This window comes from Thunnus maccoyii, chromosome 1 (assembly GCF_910596095.1).
Source record: "Thunnus maccoyii chromosome 1, fThuMac1.1, whole genome shotgun sequence".
NCBI classification, from domain to species: Eukaryota; Metazoa; Chordata; class Actinopteri; order Scombriformes; family Scombridae; genus Thunnus; species Thunnus maccoyii.
Genome location: NC_056533.1, coordinates 13,461,376 through 13,484,526, shown reverse-complemented (window position 1 = coordinate 13,484,526; position 23,151 = coordinate 13,461,376). Strand labels below are relative to the sequence as shown.

The 23,151-nt window shown below is 39.6% G+C and overlaps 1 protein-coding gene across 3 annotated transcripts in view; it reads right to left on the bottom strand.

Annotated features, from left to right (window-relative positions):
- The window catches only part of igdcc4 (immunoglobulin superfamily, DCC subclass, member 4), a 62,480-nt gene extending 48,494 nt beyond the window's left edge, over positions 1-13,986 (bottom strand). For all 3 annotated transcript variants that reach the window (XR_006097479.1, XM_042419441.1, XM_042419435.1), the window contains exon 1: positions 13,661-13,986. Coding sequence is in view for 2 of the 3 variants with exons in the window: in XM_042419441.1 (XP_042275375.1) it covers positions 13,661-13,727 (67 nt within the window). In the remaining variant the exon portion in view is untranslated. The remainder of the gene's footprint in view (positions 1-13,660) is intronic.
- Positions 13,987-23,151: the final 9,165 nt, after the last annotated feature.

The window sequence follows — 23,151 nt, the reverse complement described above, 5'->3', positions numbered from 1 at the left end:
ATAAAGAAGCAAATATATCACCCATGAATGATACTCAGTAACAATTATCATACTTTGTCTAGAGTAAGAGTGCAGTGGTGGTATGATACTCAAGATTTTGAAAAAAAATGATGTTTGGTGTACCTCCATACTACTTCCAAATGGAGAAACTGATAGACTGAAGACTGATTTGTTGTCCCATTCACAATGAAAAACATGAAAAAGAGAGACAGAAACAAAACACACAGAGGCAAAAAAACATAGTGTCTCTGTCTGTTATTCAGAGAGAGAAAAAGAGAGAAAAGCCTGGAGAGATGGAGAAGTTGGTAGGGCAGTGCTCTCAGTACCATCAACACTTATTCCGAAAGTCCATTTCTGTTAATGGATCACCTATTCACAAAACATTTGGGAGAACAGAAGGAGAAAGAGGAGGAGTAGGAGGAGGAGAGTGACCTGGCACAGCCAATATTTCACCCGGCCCAGCACACTGTCAACAGAGACCGGACACCCCATGACCCAGAGGCCACAGCTCAGGTTTCCACAGCCTCTAAAGTGAAGCTATACAATACACCAGGCCTTTCATGAACTACAGATACCCATAAAGAGGCTGAGCTAAAACAGCCCCCCAAAAATTCATGTTAAGAATTTTCTTTTTATCTAATGCCCCAGAATAACATATGTTGCTGTTGGTAGCTGTTTTTGTGGTGATGCTGCTTGCTATAAATTTCACAAGAGAAACAATTAAGTTTAGCCACTCCTGTCATACCCACCTGTGCATTCCTATTAGAACCATGTCTGTGTAAACTGTTTATGAATCTGACTTCTGTTTTCCACAGTTGTTACTTTGTCCTGATATGTACATTATATTGACTTTTATATATTTTCCTGGGTATATTATGAAGTGGAAATGAATGACTTTGTACAGGCATTAAAAACAAGGCAGAGTCTATGGCTGCACTAATAGCAATGCTTTCAGCTAAATGTTAACATCAGCATGCTGACATGCTTACCATGACAGTGTTAAGATGCTGATGTTTATCTTTAACATGTTCACTATCTTGGTTGAGCATGTTAGCATGCTAACATTAGCAAATTGCCACTAAACACCAAATGCAGCTGAGGCTGATGCGAATGTCTTTAGTTTTATGGGTATTTGATGGTGCTAAAAGAAAACTTAAAGGATCACCAAAGTGATTACAGAACATGGATATCTTTACCAAATTTCAATGCAATGAATCTAATAGCTGTCATATTTCACAAAAAAACTAAATTGTCAACTTCATGGTGTTGCTAGAGGAAAAGTTAGGGTATCACCAATATCAGTAGGTTTCATCCTCTTAGGGGCAAGAATGTCTGTACAAAATTTCCTGGCAATCAATGCAACAGTTGTTGAGATATTCCAGTCTGTGTCGTGGGCCAACCAACAGGCCAACACTGCCATGCATAATGTGGCTAAAAAACTGTAAAAGTACCACAGTGTTGCATGAATAAGACTTATGTGTCAAGCAGGCTGAAGGGTTTTTAAAAAAATTACTAAAGGTGGAGAGGATCGGGTAATGTAAAGAGAGAATACAGGACATAAAGAGAGATCCAGAAAGACAGAATGAAATAGAGGACTGAACAGCGCAGATAAGATTAGGACATCCTTGAGACTCAATTGAAAGAGAGCGGGAAAATGTGATTACAGACGCTTTTGTGAAGAGGGACCACTGAAGCACTCAAAAGCAGTGATAACCAGATTGCCATGCACATCTCATAAATTGACACAGAGGCAGTAGATAATTGCTATGAGCCTTTCCTGAATGATAGAAATATATTGTATCGTGCAAATAGGTGATATATGTCTCAGAAAAACAGGGTTACAGGACATCACTATACACTATAGTGTGATTGAAGGCACTAAGGAGTTTACAGAAACACCAGGAAAACTCTGTATGCCACAAACCAAACCTGAAACCAAACTCAACTAGTGCTTGTCTTATTGTTTCATTGTTTGTTTGCTAATACTATATCAATAACAACAAGGTAAAAAATAGCCCCAGCGCTTACATGTGCTTGCGGCTAAAAACTACCTGCCATCTGAATAAATCGATATTTTGAGGCTGCAGTTGTGATAATCTGGGCAGAGAAGCAGCACGCTGTTAAACCCTACAGGGAGAATGAGATTCTCAGGTTTTGGTATGCAGGTGGAAATGCCTGGGCAATAACAGGAGACAAAAAGTCTCAAACAGTGAAAAACAAACCTCACTACTATCTAAATATTTAGCCTTTTATCTCAAAGGCTTCATCTTTGACTTTCCATGCAAAAAATGTTTGTGCAATGCTTTCTGTAAAGCACTGTCAGGAGTCTGAAGTGTACTACATATTTAACCTTCCTGAGCCTTAACTCGCTCTGATGGCAAATTAAAACTCTCTGTTTACTAGTTAAGCAATGCCGCATACAGAAGCCTCGACATTTCACTGAATCCACAGTGAGGCTATGAGTCACTCAACAATGTGAACAGCTGCCGTGTCAGGTGTTAACCGTTCCAGCTGTGTTTCCTCCCATGATGATACACCAGGGTTCTTCTCACACCCAGTCATCTAACCGCAAACACACACACACACTTTCTCTTTCACTGTCAGAGAGCTGATACAATCAAAGATTGTAATTGCTCCTTGAGCACAAACCTGACTTTGGGCTCTGGAGTTTATACAGACAGACAGCACTGAAAAATTAATAGGAAAAAAATGGTTATATTTACTTTGAGGGTTGTGCTTTTTTTCACTTCCTTAATTAAGTATTCTGCTGCTGCTGAGGATCCCTGGCCTCCAGATTGAGTTGAATATTGTAAATCTGTATTAAAATCCAAATGATTACCTCCCAAAAGCACATTATTGACATCTTAGGACAAGAGAAAAATTGTTCCCAAACTTGCAAAGTCTTTCTGTATTTGTCAACCTGCCTTTGCACCTGTCAGGCTGTACTTACATGTACAACAGCTCTAGTGTCCAACTAATGTGAAAAGTTTCCACATTTAGTAGTTACAGTAATGAATAGGGCTGGGTACCGAACTTCAATGCTTTTACGGCACTGATTGAATTGCTTCGATACTATCGAGTATTGAAAAATGCCTTATCATTCTGTACCAAATTTTGATACCTAAGGAGTGCACAGGCAGGCAGCGCCACTCATGCGGCGGTTGCCGCTAATAGAGCTGCCAAGTCTCATGCTTTGACCATGAGACACACAATTGACACAGATCTCACAATCTTATGCCACACATGCCTTTTCTCACACTATTGAGAAAAGGCATTGTTGTAGAGATGTAGAGCCCAACCACAAGAGTGTGTACAGCAGACCTAAGCGAGAGCCTCTTCTAGCCCTGGAAGAAAATTTTCCCTGCCGTCTTCCATGACCAGCTCACCGGGGGACAAAGCGAGGGATGCGGCGGCGTTCCTTGCTAGCATTAGCTGCTTTCAGGCCCTTTCTGCGCTACCCAGCCCTAGGGAAATAGTTTTTTTTATGTTATGAAACTGCTTTGAGTGTGTAAAAATGCCAAGGAGCTGAAAAATAAAACTCAAGATTTATGCCGTAATGTGTAATGTAATTTTAACTTTGTTAAAGTTAACATTTACGCTTACTATTACTTATCATTCAGTGACCTTCTCCTCACAGCCAGTGGAATGACAAATGGCATACAAGTGCACAATGAAAAGAAGAGGGGTAGTGGTGAGACAAACATGGCTCCCATGTCCCATTGAATGTGTGTGTGTGCGTGAGTGCATGCGTGTGTGTATAAGAGGGAGAACGGAGCAGAACAGAGAACGAGGGATAGAGAATGAGAGAGGGGGCGTACCAGTGCAGTCCCTCATGCCTCTCGCTCTATGTACAGTGCTCATTCATCCCAGTCTGGCTTTCTCCAATCACAGAGCAGCATTCCTGCAAGCAGGGCCTCCCAGCAGCATGGGGCCTCCACATGGCCATGTCAAGTGCCAGGCCCACTTGCATGAGTCAACAAAGCTGGCAATAAAACTAACATGCGAGTAACACAGGAGATCCGAATCAGAATCTGTTTATTCATGCAGCGGCGCAGTGAATGTACAGGAATTTGTGCTGGTGACATTGGTGCATGAGATGGTATACTGGCAATGTAAAGGTTCCCAGTATGTAGAGACAGTATGTGGGATATAGTGGTCAGCATAATAATGGACAACACAGATGTGAATAAAAGAGAAAACACAAAGGCAGACATTTGGAAAATAGTCTAAAAACACTCTTCCTCAACGCTCCCTGACGCTGCTCTTTGAAGTGAGGCACATGGACTATATAATGCTTGTGTGCAAGGATCAGGGTTGAGCATCTCACACAAGGTCAGAATGATGGATGGGACTGCTATATGACACTACTTGGTACATGCACTGAGGAAGGGCATACTGCACTGAGCAGGCCTCACATATTATGCTTGCACTATGGTTCTCAATAATGACATTTTCCATCACAGATTTGATGGAGAATTCCTCTCACTGAGTAATATACAGCATTTGAATGAGAACTGAAGGATGTATGTGTGCTCAGTATGAATGCAGAAATAATTATTCAGGCGTTTCATTAATGTGTGATCTTTATTGTGTGATGGTTATATGTGGTATTAGTGATCAAGAAGTTAAAGCACCATTTACTGCTGCACCTGCACTATATTTTACAAGCCTCATTTGACTTCTACTGTAAGCATATGGATTTCCAGGACTACCTTTCCCTCTGCAACATGTAGTGTCACTTTTGGAATACTGTAACTCCACAGCTAAACCACAGCTTGAGGGTGCCATTGCAATATTTATCTATATTTATCCACACCTACATGGTCACCTCCAGTGCTACTCCTCTGCTCTAATGTGACCAAGCAGACAGCGGGGAGGAATGGAAGGAATGTGGCGCAGGTTAGTTGGCCAAGTGAGCATCGCCAGACCAACTTCTCACCCACACACACACACACACACACACACTGATAGTACTGAACTTAGAGCTGGGCGATATGGCAAAAAATACGATCACGATAATTTTTTCCATATTGATCAATATAGACATTTATAATGATATGTATTTTGATAATGCTGCCATTTGAAAAGTATCCTGATAATGACTGAAGTCTGAAGAAACAAGAGGGTTTGTCAGTTAAACTTTAGAATATAAAAAATAGAATAACATAATGTAAACATTTAACTGTGCAAACATGGCTTGGTTTAGAATATATTTTGTGATAAAAGAATATATTGAATGGCCGCATTGAACTTTGCAAACATGTTTTATCGGCCTTAAAATAAAACATGTTAGCTTGCTTTGTAACTTGAATATATACTTGGACTGAGGCTGGTGATGGCTCAAAGCTTGCTCAAATTATTTACTGTACCACTGTGACATTACTCGAAGCATCAGCTCAAAATCACATCATGTGAAGTTATCAATTACCCTATGTAGCAAACCTCAGTGACCTAGTAAGCCAGCAGGATGAAATATTGCACAACCTGTGAGTTGCATCATTGCAGTTGTAATATCTATTTGTGCTCCCGGGATCAAAGAATTAATAGATAGCAGCATTACCAAAGAGCAACTTTTCACAGCATGACACACCAACATTTGATCTCTATATGCAGTGGAGGTGCAACAACGTGCAAACCAAATAAATTCAGCACACTACTTTGAACATTCCAAGAGAGCAAATCATTTGAATTCACAGTAGGCAAAATCGAGCTCAAGACTTCCTTTCCTTTCATGCAAACACTTATGTGCTTAAACCTGCAGTGCGGAACTTTTGTCTCCCCCTCATGGCAATTAGGGTAATTACTAAAAGACTGTTGACGCATTCTTTATGATGTATGCCGACCGGCTGGTCTCACCCAGCCAGCAGCTCCTTACACCTTCAAAACTTGGGGCAAATTTCAAAAGAGGTGTTATTTGGATAAACTTACCACAAAATGGAAATCTAAATGGTTACTTTCTCACCTGAAAAATATTAAAACTTAATAAGTGACATATTAACAGTCCAACAGCGAGAATTACAACAGCTTTTAGCCACGCATACCCAGTATGCCTCGTGGTCCGGCAAAAATACCCAAGCACTGGTTGGGATGGGTTGGGATGCCAAACATGACATAATGTCCCCAGCAATCTGAGGGGAAACCAGTCATTGCTGGTTGACGAAAAATGCATCATTACTGGTGCACCAGCACAGGAATGTCATACCAGACACCAGATTTTACAACTTGGTGAAATACAGAGAGATTTATCTGGAGATGAGAGGCTTAATCAGCATTGTGTGAACTCGTTTGGCAAGGTTTTGAATGTAACGGACATTCATTTACATGTAAAAGTCATGCACTCCAGCTTTAAGACTGCCTCCCTGGCAGCATGAATTGGCACACACAGAGCACCATAAAAATCAACATATTCACTGCACAAATATACCCAGCTGAAACTCGGCCCAGGGCATCTTTAAATAATATGCATCCTAATTTAGCATGGACTCTCTGGGGAGGGGATCAAGATGCACTCACAAATCGCAGCTGACACACCCACGCTTATACAAGCAAGCAGGCACACAGGGTGTATGTAGCTACCTCAGCAAACACACACACATGCAGATACTTAATTCACTGCTAATGTGTAATGAGCTATTCTCCACAGGTACTGCTGTCCGACATGCTCCGGTTTTAAGTCTCAAGAGATCTAGGTATGTATGTTTGCAGAAATACTGAATGAGAAAGTAGAGTGCAATAAGTTTGGGCCCACACAAACAACACTATCAACTAGAATATAGTCATTAAAAGTACAATTTACATAAATACGCCATTTACATGAAATTAGAAATGCATTTACATAAAGCCATTAAGGGTGTATGTTCACAAAGAGAAGATCACTCTACAGTGTAAAGGCCAATTCAACCCATACTGCAAACCGCATACATCCCTCTACAAATCCAGTGTTTAATATTCTGTAGCTGCCACTATACGGAAGACTGAACAGCTGGCCCTCTGCTGTAGACACAACAAACTGGAGCTGAACACACTCAAAACATTAAATATGATGGTAGAGTTCAGGAGGAGACATGGACAACAATTCTTAGGGGACCTAAAGGTGGATACCGACATTGACTCCAGCATATGAGGGAGCCAGCAAAGGATACATTTGCTGCAGTGGCTAAAGAGGTTCAACCTTCCACAAAAACTGTTTACTTAGTTCTACATGATAATCATTTATTCTATACCATTTTGTTCTGTAAATAATGTGTTTCTCTGTTCTCTGTATGTATGATTTTATGCAGGAACACTGAGATCAACAACTCTTTGTATGAGCGTGCAAACTTGGTTGATAGATAAACTTGATTCTAATTCCAGTTTTTAATGCCCCTTTGGTACCAAGTATGAAAAGGTAGAATGAAGGATTACAACTTAAAGCAACACAACAGTTGTTCGCTTCCTGCCTATATGAGAGATGTTGTACATGAGAGGTTGGGGGGGGGGGGGGGGGGGGGGGTCTGAGTATTCGGCAAACTAAACCAAGGCCAATGCAAGAGAATATTGGAAAAGAAAACTCCAATGTGATGCCCATGCTGCTTTGTGTCTGCTGAATGTGTAAATTAATTGCCAACATTTTAGCCATACAGTATGAATTTTCTGATGGTAGATATCAAGGTTTAATGCTATTCACAGCTGCTGTTGCACAGTGCAGTTCCAAGCTGCTTTGATGACACCGCTGTAAGAGTTTGTTATCTGGTTTGTTTTGGTAACTTGTTTATGTACCTTGAAATCTCCAACAATAAATTATTAACCAGCAAATTCAACATTTGGTCTCACGATGCTTTGCTTGATATTGCTCAGTTGTCTTGACAACCCGAGCTTGAAGGTAATATAATGCAAGTAAACAGAGAAATGAAGATGAATTAGAAGAATATAGAGAAATAGTCTATTTTAATTTTTGTGTAGTGAAAGTTTGTTGGTTTGTTGTGTTGGTCTATGAGTCAAGAAATCCCTGTTTTGTTCCGCACAATTCAGTGAAGCATACAGGAGGTGAAATGGTCATGCAGTATGTCATTAAACTTTATCGCAGTGAGGCAACTTTTGTGCCGGTGATACACGACTTCATTGTGCTGCATACCATAATTTGTGCCTTTTGTGGTTGACCTTGAACTGAACATTTCATGAGACATCAAAATTATGAAGACATTATACACTTGTTCAAAAGGTATTTTAATAACGGTACAGTGTTTGTGACATATCAACCTCACCAGATTCAAAATATCCTCCTCTGAAACTGTGCTGAGCCGAAAATGTAACCCCTTGTGTAACTTTACATCTCCATGATATTTAAGCTAGAGAATGGACTTTGCCCCAGAGTACTCTGGTTCAGTGTGTGGAATAAATGGTTGACTCAAAAAACATCTCCCTCCCACCACTATTCCTAACACTGCACAGGGTCACATAAGCAGTAGGATTCCTACAGGCTAATTTTCCTAGGGTGCTCAGTGGAAATATTAACTTTATATGAAACAGGCTGCTGAGATGACCCATAACAGTGTTGTTTTGCCTAGAACAGTAACTCACAGGGTAGATGTTGAGTTGTAGAGTTATCCATCTATTGTACACTAAGAGACTGTAATTTAATCCTTCCTAGAGCTGAAAGCATGCAGAGGTAGTCTAAGGTACTTTCAAAGCATGCTAAAATAAGACATCAGCAGTGTGGTGATGTTGATGGGCTCGCTCACAGCCTTCGCAGGCATGTCAGGCGCAAGTGAGCAAATGCTGCTCTTTTGGATACCTTTATTTTTAATGAAAATCATCATAGTATTCACCTCAGTAGCTAAACTGGGAAGTAGAGTTACACTGTATCACATATTCAGCAGTCCACATTATTTCACTTTGTCTGTCTTCAGAAGGTAATGTAACACATTAAAACTAGCATAAGGAAGCTGTGATAAACACATAACCACAACCACGTGCCATTGAGGGCCAAGAATCTGCAGGTTTTCATTCTAAACTTAATTTACTTTTCTAGCTTCAGGGTCAACATTTCTCCTGAGTCATTAAGTCACCACCCACACAGGCTCTCTTTAATTTTCTTCAATTTAATTTCATAAAATGAAAATAAAACTAAAGTAAATGTAATTGGGGCTTAAAACCCAATGAAATTAAATGCACGGCAAGAAGAATTTGCCGCTGGGGCTTAAAAAAGTGTGAATGACTTTAAAGGCACTGAAACAGCAATTAGAACTAACTCATTTAAGCTTTTTCTGCCTTTTATTTCATTTATTTAATTATTTTTGCAGCATAACATGTTAATAACAAGGCAATGAAGCCATTTCTCTGCTGAAAAGGATAAAGAGTGGCCCGACACTTTGCTGCAAACAAGATACTGAGATTTTTGTCCATTTTATCTTTGATGCAAATATCTTTCATCTAATCACTGACACACGCATGAGAGTTTGAAGAGACCGCTACAACGTGCAAGGTGATGGTTACATGACCATCAGAGGTAGAAAAAGGCATCGGTAGGCTGACTTGCTATGCTTGCTTCAAGATAAAAGCCTTACACTCAGTTTTGTTTTTTTTCACGTGGGTTCACCTTTCTGTGGGTTGTTTGCATGTTCTTGGGTGCTCTGATTTCCTCCAAGACATGCAGGATAAGCGGTTTAGAGAAAGGATGGTGCCTGATTGCAGAGAGAAAATTAATATGAAGTACCTTTCCCCTTAATGAAGGCACATCACACTATTGCTGCTCCAGTGAAATTGTGCAGTAACCAACAGCTGGAGACTGCTGGGCATCAACCAGGCAGTAATGTATATGTGAAAGAGTTAAACTGCACAGCGCAGAAAAGCATCATGAGCCCAATCAGCACTTGCTGGGGAAAAAAAGACTGCTGCGACATTTAATGACACTTAATGTGAACTGTTAGAATGTTACTTCATACAGACAGTATACACTCTTGATTGTATACACTCTTTCTAACACAGTACATCCAGTTTTTCACATAATCGGTGTTTCCAGGGTAAATCAACTCATGTGGCATTCTCAGTTAGTAGTGCCAATACTTCCTGATGCAACTGTTCCTGTGTTTACATTTTTCATGTGCACATAAAAAGGCCAAGGGCGTTACAATAATCAGATTCATTAGCTCATAAAGGCTTGCAGAACTGCAGATGTTTTTTTTATTATGTCCATTAATAAACTGTGCCATGCTGTAAGTCTGTGAATACACAGACACTTGGGGCTCTTTCCTTTCATTCATTTGGTTGTGATATGATAAGTCCAGCTGACATATTTTCATTTGATATTTAGAATGGACAAAACAAGCTCTTTGTTTGTGGATGTAGCAATGGCCCTTGCCCTCCAATTCGCCCTACCAGCACCCGCCAATTCATTCCTGTCCCAGAATCACCCCCCCATCCTCCCCCCCAACTCACCAGCTTCAGTTCCCACAAAAAGCCCACTACCACCAACACCCACCACACTCATGCTCCAATTTCTGAACCTAACAAAAAGCACATAAAGACAAACATGCACACACCAAGTCACCCTCAATGACTGTGTTGTTAACTGGTCTTGGTGATGACTAATAACAATGCAAAGTAATTATTTGGTAATCATACATGAAAAATACTAATCTGCTCATTTAATCACAATGCATGGTACTGCTGTCAGTGTTTTGCGGAGCTCATTAATACAAATGTGGCTTTTCATTTAAATTTAAACCCTTTTTGATGGCAATTCCTAAATATTGCTGTCCCATTCTGTGATTTAATGTTCTTTTAATCATTGTATAAATTCAAAAGCTTTCATGTCAAAACTGTTTGGTACCAACTTTCAGTGATAAATCTTACAGTGCAAATAAATCAATTTCCTCTTCGCTCTTATCACAGATAACCTCCATCAGAATCGCCATTTACCTCCACAAGATTTCATCACCTGGATGTGATCGCCCCCAGTGTGGCACTCACTCTTCTGTCAGTAGGATCCCAGGGGGAGTAATTCCTTATTCTGTCTCTGCAGGAGTCTGCAGGGCAGGGTAATCTAACTCTATATAAATTGTATCCTCTGACCTTCTACTACTATATCAGATGAAAGTCAAGGAGGTATACCTCTAGTTGCCTCCCTTTTAAAGCCCTTAAATGCATAATTGAACAATGAATAATGGAACTTATGTAATAAGATTACAGTATATCTCAAAGGGAGGTGGCGCCTCCCCAGATGCACTTAAGTACTTTAGAGCTTCTAATATTCATTCCGCCACGCTTGAATTTTCAGCGCCACACCAATCCTTGCACACAATAATGCTTTATTTCTCATCATCGTATCATCATACTGGCAGCAGTCACTGCAAAGTACATCATATTAGAGATCCAGCAGCATACGCATATGCTTTGAAAAACTTTAAACAGTACAGCTAATCTAAACACAAATCCACTGGCCGATGAGTAAGAGTGAAATGATGGTAAGCCAAGATGTCTTCTATTTGTGATAAACTTTGTGTTTACATACAGTATGTGTTGTTTACAGTAAGACTAAGTAAATCTATAAGCAGAGATGTGATCTTCTTTAATCGATCAGAGCTTTTATAGTGAGGCCATGGGCTCAACAACCAATCGACCAGTACAACATATCAGCAGTACAAGAAGAAATTGTGGACACAGGTGTTACAGGTATTAGGCGCAGGAAGTTAAAGGTAGTCAGATGTTTTTGTGTACTCGTCCTCACATCTAGACATGTAACTGAAATCAAAGTTATGTTATGCAGCAGGACTTTTTTCAAAGGTGCTGTTCACATGGCACAAAACCTTTGTATTATGTCTGAATAAACATTACAAAAAAGGATGTGAGCCACTTCTCAATTCATATATTAATTTTGTCTATATTGTAAAAATCAGAAAATTGTGAAAAAAACACCCTTTATAATTTCCCAGAACCCAGTGTGGCATCTTCAAATTCCTTGTTTATCTGACCATCTGTCCATGACCCCAGAGATAACTAGTTTACTATCATATATGACAAATAAAAGCAGCAAATCCTCACATTTGAGAAGCTAGAACCAAACTGGCATTTGTGCTTGAAAAATGACTGAAATGACTACTCAATTATTTTATTTTCTCCCATGGACAAATCAACTAATCATCTGATTTAGCTCTAATTCAAGCTGTGAAACAATAAAGTAATATTCATTAGGAGTAAGATTAATTAACCATATCATTTGTCCAGCCTGAATATGAATACCAATTCTTGGAGTTCTAAGTCCAAAGAAGATAAATCTCAGAGTCCTCTCTCCCTCTCAAACACACTCACACAGTCCACTTGTCTGGCCCTTCAGCTCTTAACAGACAAGTGCCAACCTGTAAACATGTTGATGCTCAGAACGTCAAACTTTACGCAACTATGAACATTTTACTGTAAATGCAGTCAGGCAGCTGAAATTTGAAAGCGAAACACGTCTATGTAAGAGTTTGTTACATGTTCAAGTACACAGTCAATAAACTGATGAGACGGGGTTTCGTTTCATCCTAATTTCACTTCCTAAAGTCTGCACAAAGATAATGTGCATGTTAATGGGATTATTTTGCTTCACAACATGATCGTTACTATGTAACCTCAACACCTGTAGCTTGTTTCAGTGGTTTCATGCAGCCATGCATACAGAAATGTTCTCACATGTCCATGTTGCAAAACATCTGTAAATGCAGCCTATTTTGGTAAACTTGATGAAAAAAGTTTGAAGAAGAGAAATGCATGGCAAATATATATATATATATATATATATATATATATATATATATATATATATATATATATATATATATATATATACTTTTCCTGGCCCTGAAGAGCAGTAACCTCCACTGACACTCAGGTCTTTGTCATGTAAATCCTGTGGCCAGGCTTTCACCCACTCGTCGCCTGGGTGGGCATAATTTCTTTCCTCTGCAATCAGCCGGCTTCCCCTCTCAGGAGTAACCACAATGTCTCTCTTATCAGCTCTCAGACGTATTTTTCTTCAGATTTACTAAGATCATCTATAGATAAAGATGATCGGTTTAATGACATTACTGCTCTTTCCACTAAATCCTCTCACTCAACTTTCTAAGCCATTGGCTAAAACCAGACGTCCTATACGCACAGTCTTTCTGGGTTATTAAGTGTGAGAAGGAAAAAAAAGTTGATATTTTATTGGCAAAGCAATCAGCACATTTAAGACTGAGCTGCTTCCAGGTCCAGGACGTTTTACTTCTGTTAAACCCCGAGACCGAGCCTACATGTCTTCATAATAAGCCACGTCCCCTGTTTGATCCGAAACTTCCCCGGTTGGTCCAAAGCCCGCTGGCAGCCCTGTGGCAACATTCAGGGCTGCTCCTTTGCTGGCAATGTGCAGCAACTCCGTAACGCCAAAGCCTATAGCGCGTCCTGAGAGACAGCCATGAAGTAACAATACACCCCTACTTCATAAGCACCGCACCGTAGAGGCCACATGAGGTGAACACAGAATACAGAGGGATATTTCACGGACCGTGCAAGGTGCAAATTCACCCAGTGACTCCCCTCTCTTTTATCATAGCCCACTTATGTCCTGAGTAACTGCACTTTAGGGTAATATTGAGTGGCCCACTGCCTCACACATGCACTCCCCTGAAAAACATGCACATGATTAAAGTGAGCTCTTTACCTTGCTTGGATGGACCACAAAACAGCGAAAGAAGACAGAACAGCCAAATTGTACTCTCCACCGCCATGTACAGCCTTTGATTTCCACCAGTGGGGTATAGCAGCGTGAGTCTATACAATCAGCTATACCGTTATAGCGACATGCATATGTTGGAATCCGCTATTGTCTCCGCCGGTGCGTAAGGGAGTCTCTGTGAATGTTTAGGTCTCTTTGGTTAACAGTCCCCTTGCTTTCCTAACAATAAGGTTGCACTAGTCGGGGGTGAGCCGTCGTGTCTCTCGGCGATTCAACGCCATGTTGCGAGCGAATGTTAAGTGTGTGGTTGCTGGTCCACACACGATACGCACACGCATGGACGCACACATGCGCGCGCACATATACGCGCACTGGCACGTTCACCAGACACTGGCTGGCTGGTCGATGCTGGAGTCCTGAAAAGCTGTCGGTGATTCTAACACACCCCTTCTTCCTCCTTTTTTTGTTCTACTCCATGCTTTCCACTAACACTTGCAAGATCCATTCAAAGCGGCTAAGCTGCTGAAAGATTTGCAATACCAAATTTGTCAAAACATATTTTACCCCAGGCGCCCTGTGTCTCTGTCTGGAATGATGAATTCGTTAGGGTAATGCTTCTTTCTGTGTCTGAGCAAAACGAAGTGTGGAGAGTGGTCTGGTTAAGCGGCTATCTATCTGTAATGACTGAATGAACCCAACATTGGAGACACCAGTGATGTTTATGAGCACTCACACATCCAAATACAAATGTGTCTGTGCAAACATCATCTTCTAATCACGCAAAATCAACACTCATTGATTCATATAGTTTAATAAATCCTTACGTTTTTGGATTTTGCTCAGTGTGTATGATGCACCTTTGCACATGCACAATCGTGTATTCATGGCCGCATGAATGCTTGAGTGTGAGCAGGTCTGGGTAAAAAATGGAGAGCAGAGCAGGGAAGGCACATGTGCTCCCTTCGCAAGAACAGGCAAGAGGAGGAGGCAGAGGAGGTGGGGTGGTGTGGAGCACTGTGTGTGTGTGTGTGTGGGGGGGGGGGGGGGGGGGGGGTACATCCCAATCAAACAGCCAGCTCGCCTCCTGCACTGTGTGTGCTGAGGGACCCACTGACTTTTGCATGCAAACACATAGCAAGAACCAGCTGGAGCCCAGCCTTCCCAGAGCAGACAAAGACTCGCCTCGTGTAGCATTCTCAGCATCACTGATACCAGGAGCATCCCTACATTCACCAGCATATAAAGATAGTGCTGGAGAGAAAAACAAAGGATTTAATCAGTCAGATATGGTTGTACAGCAGTACACATGTGGGGAGGGTCTAAGGATAGACGGTGTTGTATTGCTGTACAGATTGTAAAGGTAAATTTGTGATTTTTGATATTGGGCTATACAAATAAAATTTGACTTGACATGTACATCAGTGCTGCAACTTGTTACACTGTAATGAACAAAGGATTGCTCTTTGAAGTTCTAAAGAGCAAAATCCACCTTTTCACGATGTGACGTCAACTTGTTGGTATAGCAAGAAAGACCTCAATGGATTACTGCAGAGTTTTTTTTTGCACAATTTGAATAGTGAATTTAGTGAAGGATTTGTGCTTTTAAATATAGCATTTTTTACTCAAAAGTGATCTACAGCATTTAAGAGTAGAATGCTTTATGTATTGCCTACAACATAGAGAAAAAAATACAGGCGAATCATAAAAGGCTATAATGAGGAGGGTCCCTTTGGTAATAATGTCTTGTCCAGCCAGATTTCTTGTCTTTGCGTATTCATTTAATGCTGATATGAGATTGATTTGAGCTGATGAAATGAAATTGGATGGATGAATTTCCCAGGTGTCTGATTAAAGCAAATGTCTGGGCCATCGGATTATGTGATTGCATTGGAAAACCAATAGCATTGCTGTGTCCTCTGTGATTGTGGTCAAGCTGTAATTTCCCTGCTTCTCCTTTTTCCTCCCCAGCTGCCGTAAAATAATGAACACAAACTACCAGCTGCTCACAAATCACTCTACAAAGCTCTATGATTTGAATGCACAAACTAACTATAAGAAATAGCTTAGGTTCAATTGTGTCATAAAATGGTGACACTTCCCTATTAGGCTCAGGGTTTTAGCTGTGCGCCTCTGTCCGTCTCACTGTGTATGTGTGTGTGTGTGTGTGTACTGCTCTGCTGTGTAGTTATTGTATAGAGTGTGAACAAATAAAAGCAGTACAAATGTGCAATGAAGGACAACATTACACAACATAAATGTAAGCTTATGTTGCAGTGCCAACAGTCCAGACAGACAGAAATGAAAGACTTGTGTCCCTTCAGAACCTCCAAAGGTGATCCAGTGCAGGGCACAACCTGGTCTGTGTTATGTTCTTAATTATAAGTAACCTGAGTCCCTTAAACCACAATCCAACTGAACATGCTGCAGCAACAGTTGAAACCCCATCTGCAATTTGTTACCCCCAACCGACATGGCTGGCCGTGCACTCTGGCTGATATGTTTTATGAGATCGGTAGCACTGCGATTGAACATTGGTGTCTCATGACCTATTTAAAGCAGTTTAGTACAAGATGATAACAATGTGCTCCAAGAATTACAGAACATCCTTCCAAAAAAAGCCAGGAGAGACAAACAAAAAAAAAATGCAGGGAAAATCATTTGCACATTTGATGCTCTGCCCACTGAGACCAATTAGGATAGTAAACTTGTCTGGCTTGAGTCAAACAGCAAGAGGGTTTAGTAGTTTCTCTTGGCAGTAAGTGGTAGGTTGGTGTTGCTGTTTTTCTTTGAAAAACAAATTAGATTTTTATAATACAGACAATATTGTAAATGGCTCGTGAGGAGCTGAGCAACTCTGCTGCACTCCAGGAAGTGTCCATCTTGGTAACTGTTGTATTTACAATTAGAGAAAACATTTTTCTTCAAATAACTGCATGGCATGAGATAAAAAAAACTTGCTTTTAGTGCAACTACACTGTTTTGACAATATTCTTGAATTGGCTGACAAAGAAATCTGTTTTTTTATCAAAATACTGTCATGATCATTGAGTTGTTGTTTTTATGTCAACATTCATATTCAATTAGTATTGATTATAAAAAGTCACTTACATTTTCCACACAAAGATACAATATTATCCCATTTTGTTTTGCACATACTGTATGTTAAAGTAAAGGGTAAACCAACCACAAATAATATCAAGCTTTGGTATCTTTTTATGACTTTGCTACCTAATAGCATATTAGGTGTGTTGCCAAATGATGATATCATAGTGATTATATATGAACACCACCTTTAGAGAGCACATACTTTATGCTTATTGATAATCATAACACATGCATAAGGCGTTATAGATAAAGCAACATTAATTTAACCACAAGTATCTACTATGTAGTTATTATTACTTCTTTAATTAGAGATTTCATGAGTGTCTATTATTCTCTCAAGAACTAGTAAAGTGTAAAGAATATTAGTGATTTTATCATGAGGTCCGATAGCTTCTCTGTGCTGCAGGGGTATCTGAATTATTAAGTGCTCATATGGCAAAATATAGATACATGTACCATCATAATTACATATTCTTTTGATCATCTGAAAGGTGATTTAATACGTTCATTTTCATTATCCGCAGTAGAAGTGGCTCCTGATGTTTGAGATGCAGTACTGGCTACATAAAGCAATCACATGGCTGTGTGGCATTCAGTCAATGCTACAATTACAGCCCCAATAAAATGTGTTGGTTAGCTGCCATTTCTTTGGTTCCATTATAATTTGGCCTTTCAATTAGTGGCCTTTCCATTTAAGAGGTATTCAAAGGAGCAAGAAAACGACTTTTTTATGTATTGTTTTACTGAGCTTCATTTAAATGGATCCCTTTTTAGGGACAAGCAGGTTAAAAAAAAGCTAGAGTTAAGGCACATATGAAGTTAAATAGCATAGCATGTGATGTAAAATAAAGCCAAAGATAATGGGATAATCAAATCTGCAGTTCCAAAAGTAGCAACTTCAGTAAGTAGTCCAGAAAACCATAGCAGTTATAGTGGTTAAAAATTTTAAAAAATATTCAGTTGTCATTAGAGGCACTGATTCTGTCACCTTGCTTCTTCCCCTGTTTGTGTGTCCTTGTCTCCAGGACATAAGCAATGCAATCTTGAGACGATGAGGTTTGTGTATTTGAATGCTTAGTACAGTTGCCTCTGTGGTGGCTTGGCTGTCTTTCATCTTCGTCAAGGTCAGAGACACCCAGTTTAGTCAGACAACAGAGTGTCTCCTGAATAGGTGAGGAAATACCACAGACTGACTGACAGACAGAGAGAACAGTGCCCCCAGCTGGAGGTGCCGAGGAGAGACATCAGGCCAGACACAGGCATGCATCATTCATGTCATCAGTACAAAGGGAGACACGATGATCAGAATGCTGAGTGATCACAGGGCACAAAGCAAGATATTTTCTAGCAATAACCTTCTGTGAGAAGAACATTATGTATTTCATTGATTTTCCTTCCATTAGTTTTCTTTAGATGCTTGCAGTCAGTATTTAAGATAAATATAAGTAAGTATTTAAGATTTAATCCACTAAACCTTGGTTTTGATTTAGAAATAATAATTTCTAAATAATAATACAAAATAATAATTATATATCTGTCCTTCATTTCCAGCTGGGTTAAATCAAATACTGTGAAATGTTTAGTGAACAAACACTGTACGCTACGGTCCATGGTTCATGTTTGGATATGTAAATGAGGTTGGTGTATGATTGCCTTGCCACAATGTTATTCCACCTCCTTCCGCTGGAGGGGTGCCCTCTGCATGCTTGGTCTGGAGGAAAGTGTCTCCATAGAAACTAAGACAACGGTGGCACATGGGCTTAAAGGGTGACTGGGCAAATGTTTTTTTCTTTTTGAGGACAATGACTCTGGGGTGCACTGGCACTGGGCCGGAATTGAGAGCATCAAGCAGGGATATTGAGTGTTGAACAACAGACACGTATTTTTATCCCATTTAAAGTGCATTTACACACCCAGTCATGAAGATAAATAAATGTATTCATGTACCCAATAAGAAACAAGTAGACTAGCATGTGTGTGTGTGTGTGTGTGTGTGTTTTGCCCACTTGTGTGTGTGGTGGTGTAGTACCTCTAAATTTAATTTATAAATTAAAAAACTGACAACATTTAATTAAAACATTTTAGCACAGACTTAAAACAAAATGTGAAGCTTTTTAAAGGACATCATCTAATTTAAAAATGACAACACAAATCTGAAAGATGAATAAATGATCAACTCTTTACTTCATTTAGAAATTTGTGGATTATTTGTGGGTCAACTGAAGCAGAGAAGGAATAATGACTGATGCAAACAAAACTCCAAGAAACGAAGTGCACTATGTCTCTGCCTCTGGTGTTCAATAAATGTTGATGCTGTCAGGCCCATCTCCTCACCCTTCATTTCCTCTCTTCTTCTCTCTCTCTCTCTCTTTTCTCTTTTTCCCTCCTATCCCTCTCATTCGCCCACTGTCTTACTTGATACTTAATATCCTGCTTTCTATCCACACCCAGTCCAGGATGAGGACAAAGCATGCAGCAAAGAGCCAGAAAAGACTCATTGTGTTGCATCAGTGCCGTGTTGGCAAAGCTTATGGGGGAAATCTGACTTTCCCATTCTAATCTATGCAGAGTGAAGCACTGTTGGTGAGCTGGAGTGGGAGGGAGTAGGTGGGCTAGAGCCTCTGCTAATACAGAGTAGCATCACTACTCCCTGAAAGAAGCAGCTCTTGTCCTAATTAGCTTAAAAAGTAGATTCTGAATAACAATATCGGTTGAAGATTGCAAGGCACTACGAAGCGAGGAGCTAATCTCAATGGTCCTGTCAATGGAGCCTTGTGTGGTATAGAGACGAGATAGGTAGAATGAGGGACTGAGTGAAAAAGACAGACGCATACAAAGAAACAAGAGAGAGAGACCACTTAAAGCCAACTCTTCTGTAGTTTTCTGTACAAGGCCTATGGCTCGATGGCCCCAGAACAACCTGTCAAAAGCTTGTCTCAACTGAGACTACTTCTGCTAATATTAATGGAAAGATAAAAAGAGGAAAAAAAGAGAGTGGCGGGAGTGACAGTGAGAGATAAGGGGAGAGAGAAGTGTCAGCTTTACATCCCAGTGGCCTTGAATTGACAGAAAATAAAAAGGTTTTTTTTTTTTTTTTTTTTTTTAAATCAATCACTGATTTTCCAAGAGTTGTATGTGCTTTTCCTTTTTTGGAGCCTTGACTACACTGTAATACATTTTATGCTTGCATCTGGTAGGTCTCTCCACCGGTTTAGACTGCTACTGCACAGATTTTTTGCACCACTTTCAGTGTGTTACCCTGCACTGGCTTCCTGTTAGGTTGTGCACTGAATGTATTGAACATCAGAGCCAGGTCTACTTAATGTATCTGTCTCTTGCCTAATGTGAGTGTAGATTGTTCCCAGGACCCCAAACTAGATAAGCAGTTTAAGAAATGGATGGATGCTTCAAGCAACCTTGCATGTAGGTGTATGGCCTATGTGGCTCTTGTAAGGGACACATAGGATGATGATTCACCAATTAGTCAAACAATCGCAAACCTTTCTTCTTCTACTTGGTTAACTTTTCCAGCTTTCATTTAATTTTTGATCATTTTACTGCTTTTACATTTCAGCTTCCAGCTTTGGTAAAAAGACCTGCAGGCATATCATTGAGGAGCTCAATATATTGTAGAGAAGGACACAGTGCTACACTACTACATTCAACACATTTATAGAATAGTACATCAGAGTAACCTTTTGGTTGATGCAGACCTTCCTCTTAGAATTTCTTTGTTGAAAAGACAGGTATGACACTATTACTCAAGCATCTCCCAGCACAGCTGAATTCACTCATAGATGTCACAGTGAAGATACTGATCCCATAGAGTCCATAGAGAATAGTTAAGGTAGGTACTTGTGATCTGCATGAAAACAAAGAGAACGAAAAAACATATACCCAATGAAGATGCATCATTCACTCACAATAACAACTGTAAAATAGGATATTCAATATATTCTGAAAGACTTTTTTCTCCAAGAAATGCTTTTCTTGTTACTCATTGCTCATTTCAAAAGTAATATTACTGATTGCGTGGAGTAATGTATCAGACTATTAATTTTGTGATTGCGCCTTTTACTTTGACAACATGCACTTATAAATGATCATGGTAAGTAAATATCAAAGTGCTATCATCCTTGTATAATAAAATTAAGGTTCCTAGAATACACACACTGACAAAGTAAACATTTCTGCCAATTTTTATTCATGTATTTCCATTTCAACTACAGCAATGACAATTCTTTTAAAGATGATCTAGTAATGAAGGTGCTGTGTAATGTCTGTTTACTGCAATTTGATGTTATAATTTAATGAATAACTGTAAGGATATTCCATGTCAATCTTAATAAACAGAAAGATTGCATGTTTGAGACTCACACACCAACATTATCTCTGAGTTTCTACCAATAAGATGCTGAGCAAGATGCTTAACCCGCTTTTGCTCAGATTTAGCTGCTCAGTGGCAACATACGACTGTGTATGAGTAAAAATCTAACATATTCAAGTAGTTTGAATACACAGTCACAATTGATTTCATGGTCAGTTATTACCATTTGAATTACTTAATTAGTTCTTATCTATTAGTGAAGCAGAGGCTTCAGAAACCACATACGTACCTGATGGCTTTATGTGGGCAAAGTGAATCCTTCAGGTCTACACTTTTCTGTACATGGTGTTCATCTGTGGCAAAACTTTGACACACCAGTCAACTGCTACTTATACAATATGTGTAATCAAAAGCAGAGATTGTATTTCAAAAGCTGAAAGAACATTTTTTACACATACACATACCACAAGTCAGGCAGGGAGTATGGTGTGTATATATATATATATATATATATATATACACACACACACACACACACACACACACACACACACACATATATATATATATATATATATATATATGTATGCCAACACGGTATATATATATATATATATATACATACAGAGGGGTAGCGGGCTGATTGCAGAGGAAAGAAATTATGCCCACCCAGGCGACGAGTGGGTGAAAGCCTGGCCACAGGATTTACATGACAAAGACCTGAGTGTCAGTGGAGGTTACTGCTCTTCAGGGCCAGGAAAAGTATATATATATATATATATATATAAAAGCCAAGAGAAAGCCCAGAGAAAAAATTAATTGAAATGGTCAATAACTGTCTTACCGAGGTTGAGTCTTCCAGGACAAGGAGACTGTATGAGATAAAGCTTCATATTAATACACCTGATTTATTACTCCTCACTATCCATGCCTTATGGGTTGATCAAGGTGCATCATGTCTGTTATGTAGGTGGATATTTGCAATGATAATGTGAATTATCCACAGAGGAAAGTTTGCTTTTCTCTTGTCCACCTTCACAGAGAGGCAGGTGCACAGCAGCAGTAAAAGAAGCACAATGGTACAGTAGCTAGTAAAGGATCTTGCCCAAGGACACTTTAGTGGGAAGGATTCTTGGGGTCAGATGTGCTTGAATGACTTGAGAGTTAGTTTTTGTATCCACCATGCCTCACTCCTCCTCAAGGATAGAAATTTGTTGGATTGACATTTAAAAACAAAAAGGTACAGGGAACCATTGTGATTATCTACAGTATATGCCATATAATTTTGGGTTGCAGTGACACCTGCTGTACTACACTGGGTTTGTAACCATGTGCTATAGCAACACACCAAATATATGTGACTTGTTGATCAATGACCACAACTTCATTCATTCACTCTTACAGTAGTTCGCCAAGTTTAAGTTTGCAAGCATGAGTGTTTACTGCCAAGAGATTGTGTCCTGTGGTATAAACCAAGTTACATTATTCCTCCAGAGTCACTCACCGCAGTGAAACAGCAACCCCAGCTGGAGAGCTGGAGTCAAGCTTCTATCTAGGTCAGCAACAACCTCAAGTCTCATATTCACATTCAGACTGATGACACTATACTATGTGGTGTGTTTTATAGCTGAAATTGTGCACTATAAAGGAAATCAATTTCAGGCTCTTCTTTCAGGGAACCATGGTTTATTCTCTGAAAACAGATAAGTTCTGAATATATAACCTACTATATAAGTTTAATATTTTATATGCAAATCTGTATGTTGCAAAGTCTATACCACATATATTTGCTCTTCCTGACATCATTACTGTCATTTCATCCCTGCACTTGTCACTTTTATATATTTCATTAATTATATTTCATTAAATTGAACTTAACATTGTACATTGCATTCAACCTCCACTGTTACATAATTTAATTATTTATGCCCATGTCACATTTTAAATTTTGCTCTAGTCGACCTTCATATATTTTATACACTTTATTTCTTCGTCCATAGCACAGTCCATGTTTCCTTTGTACAGTCAGTATTTGATTTCAAGT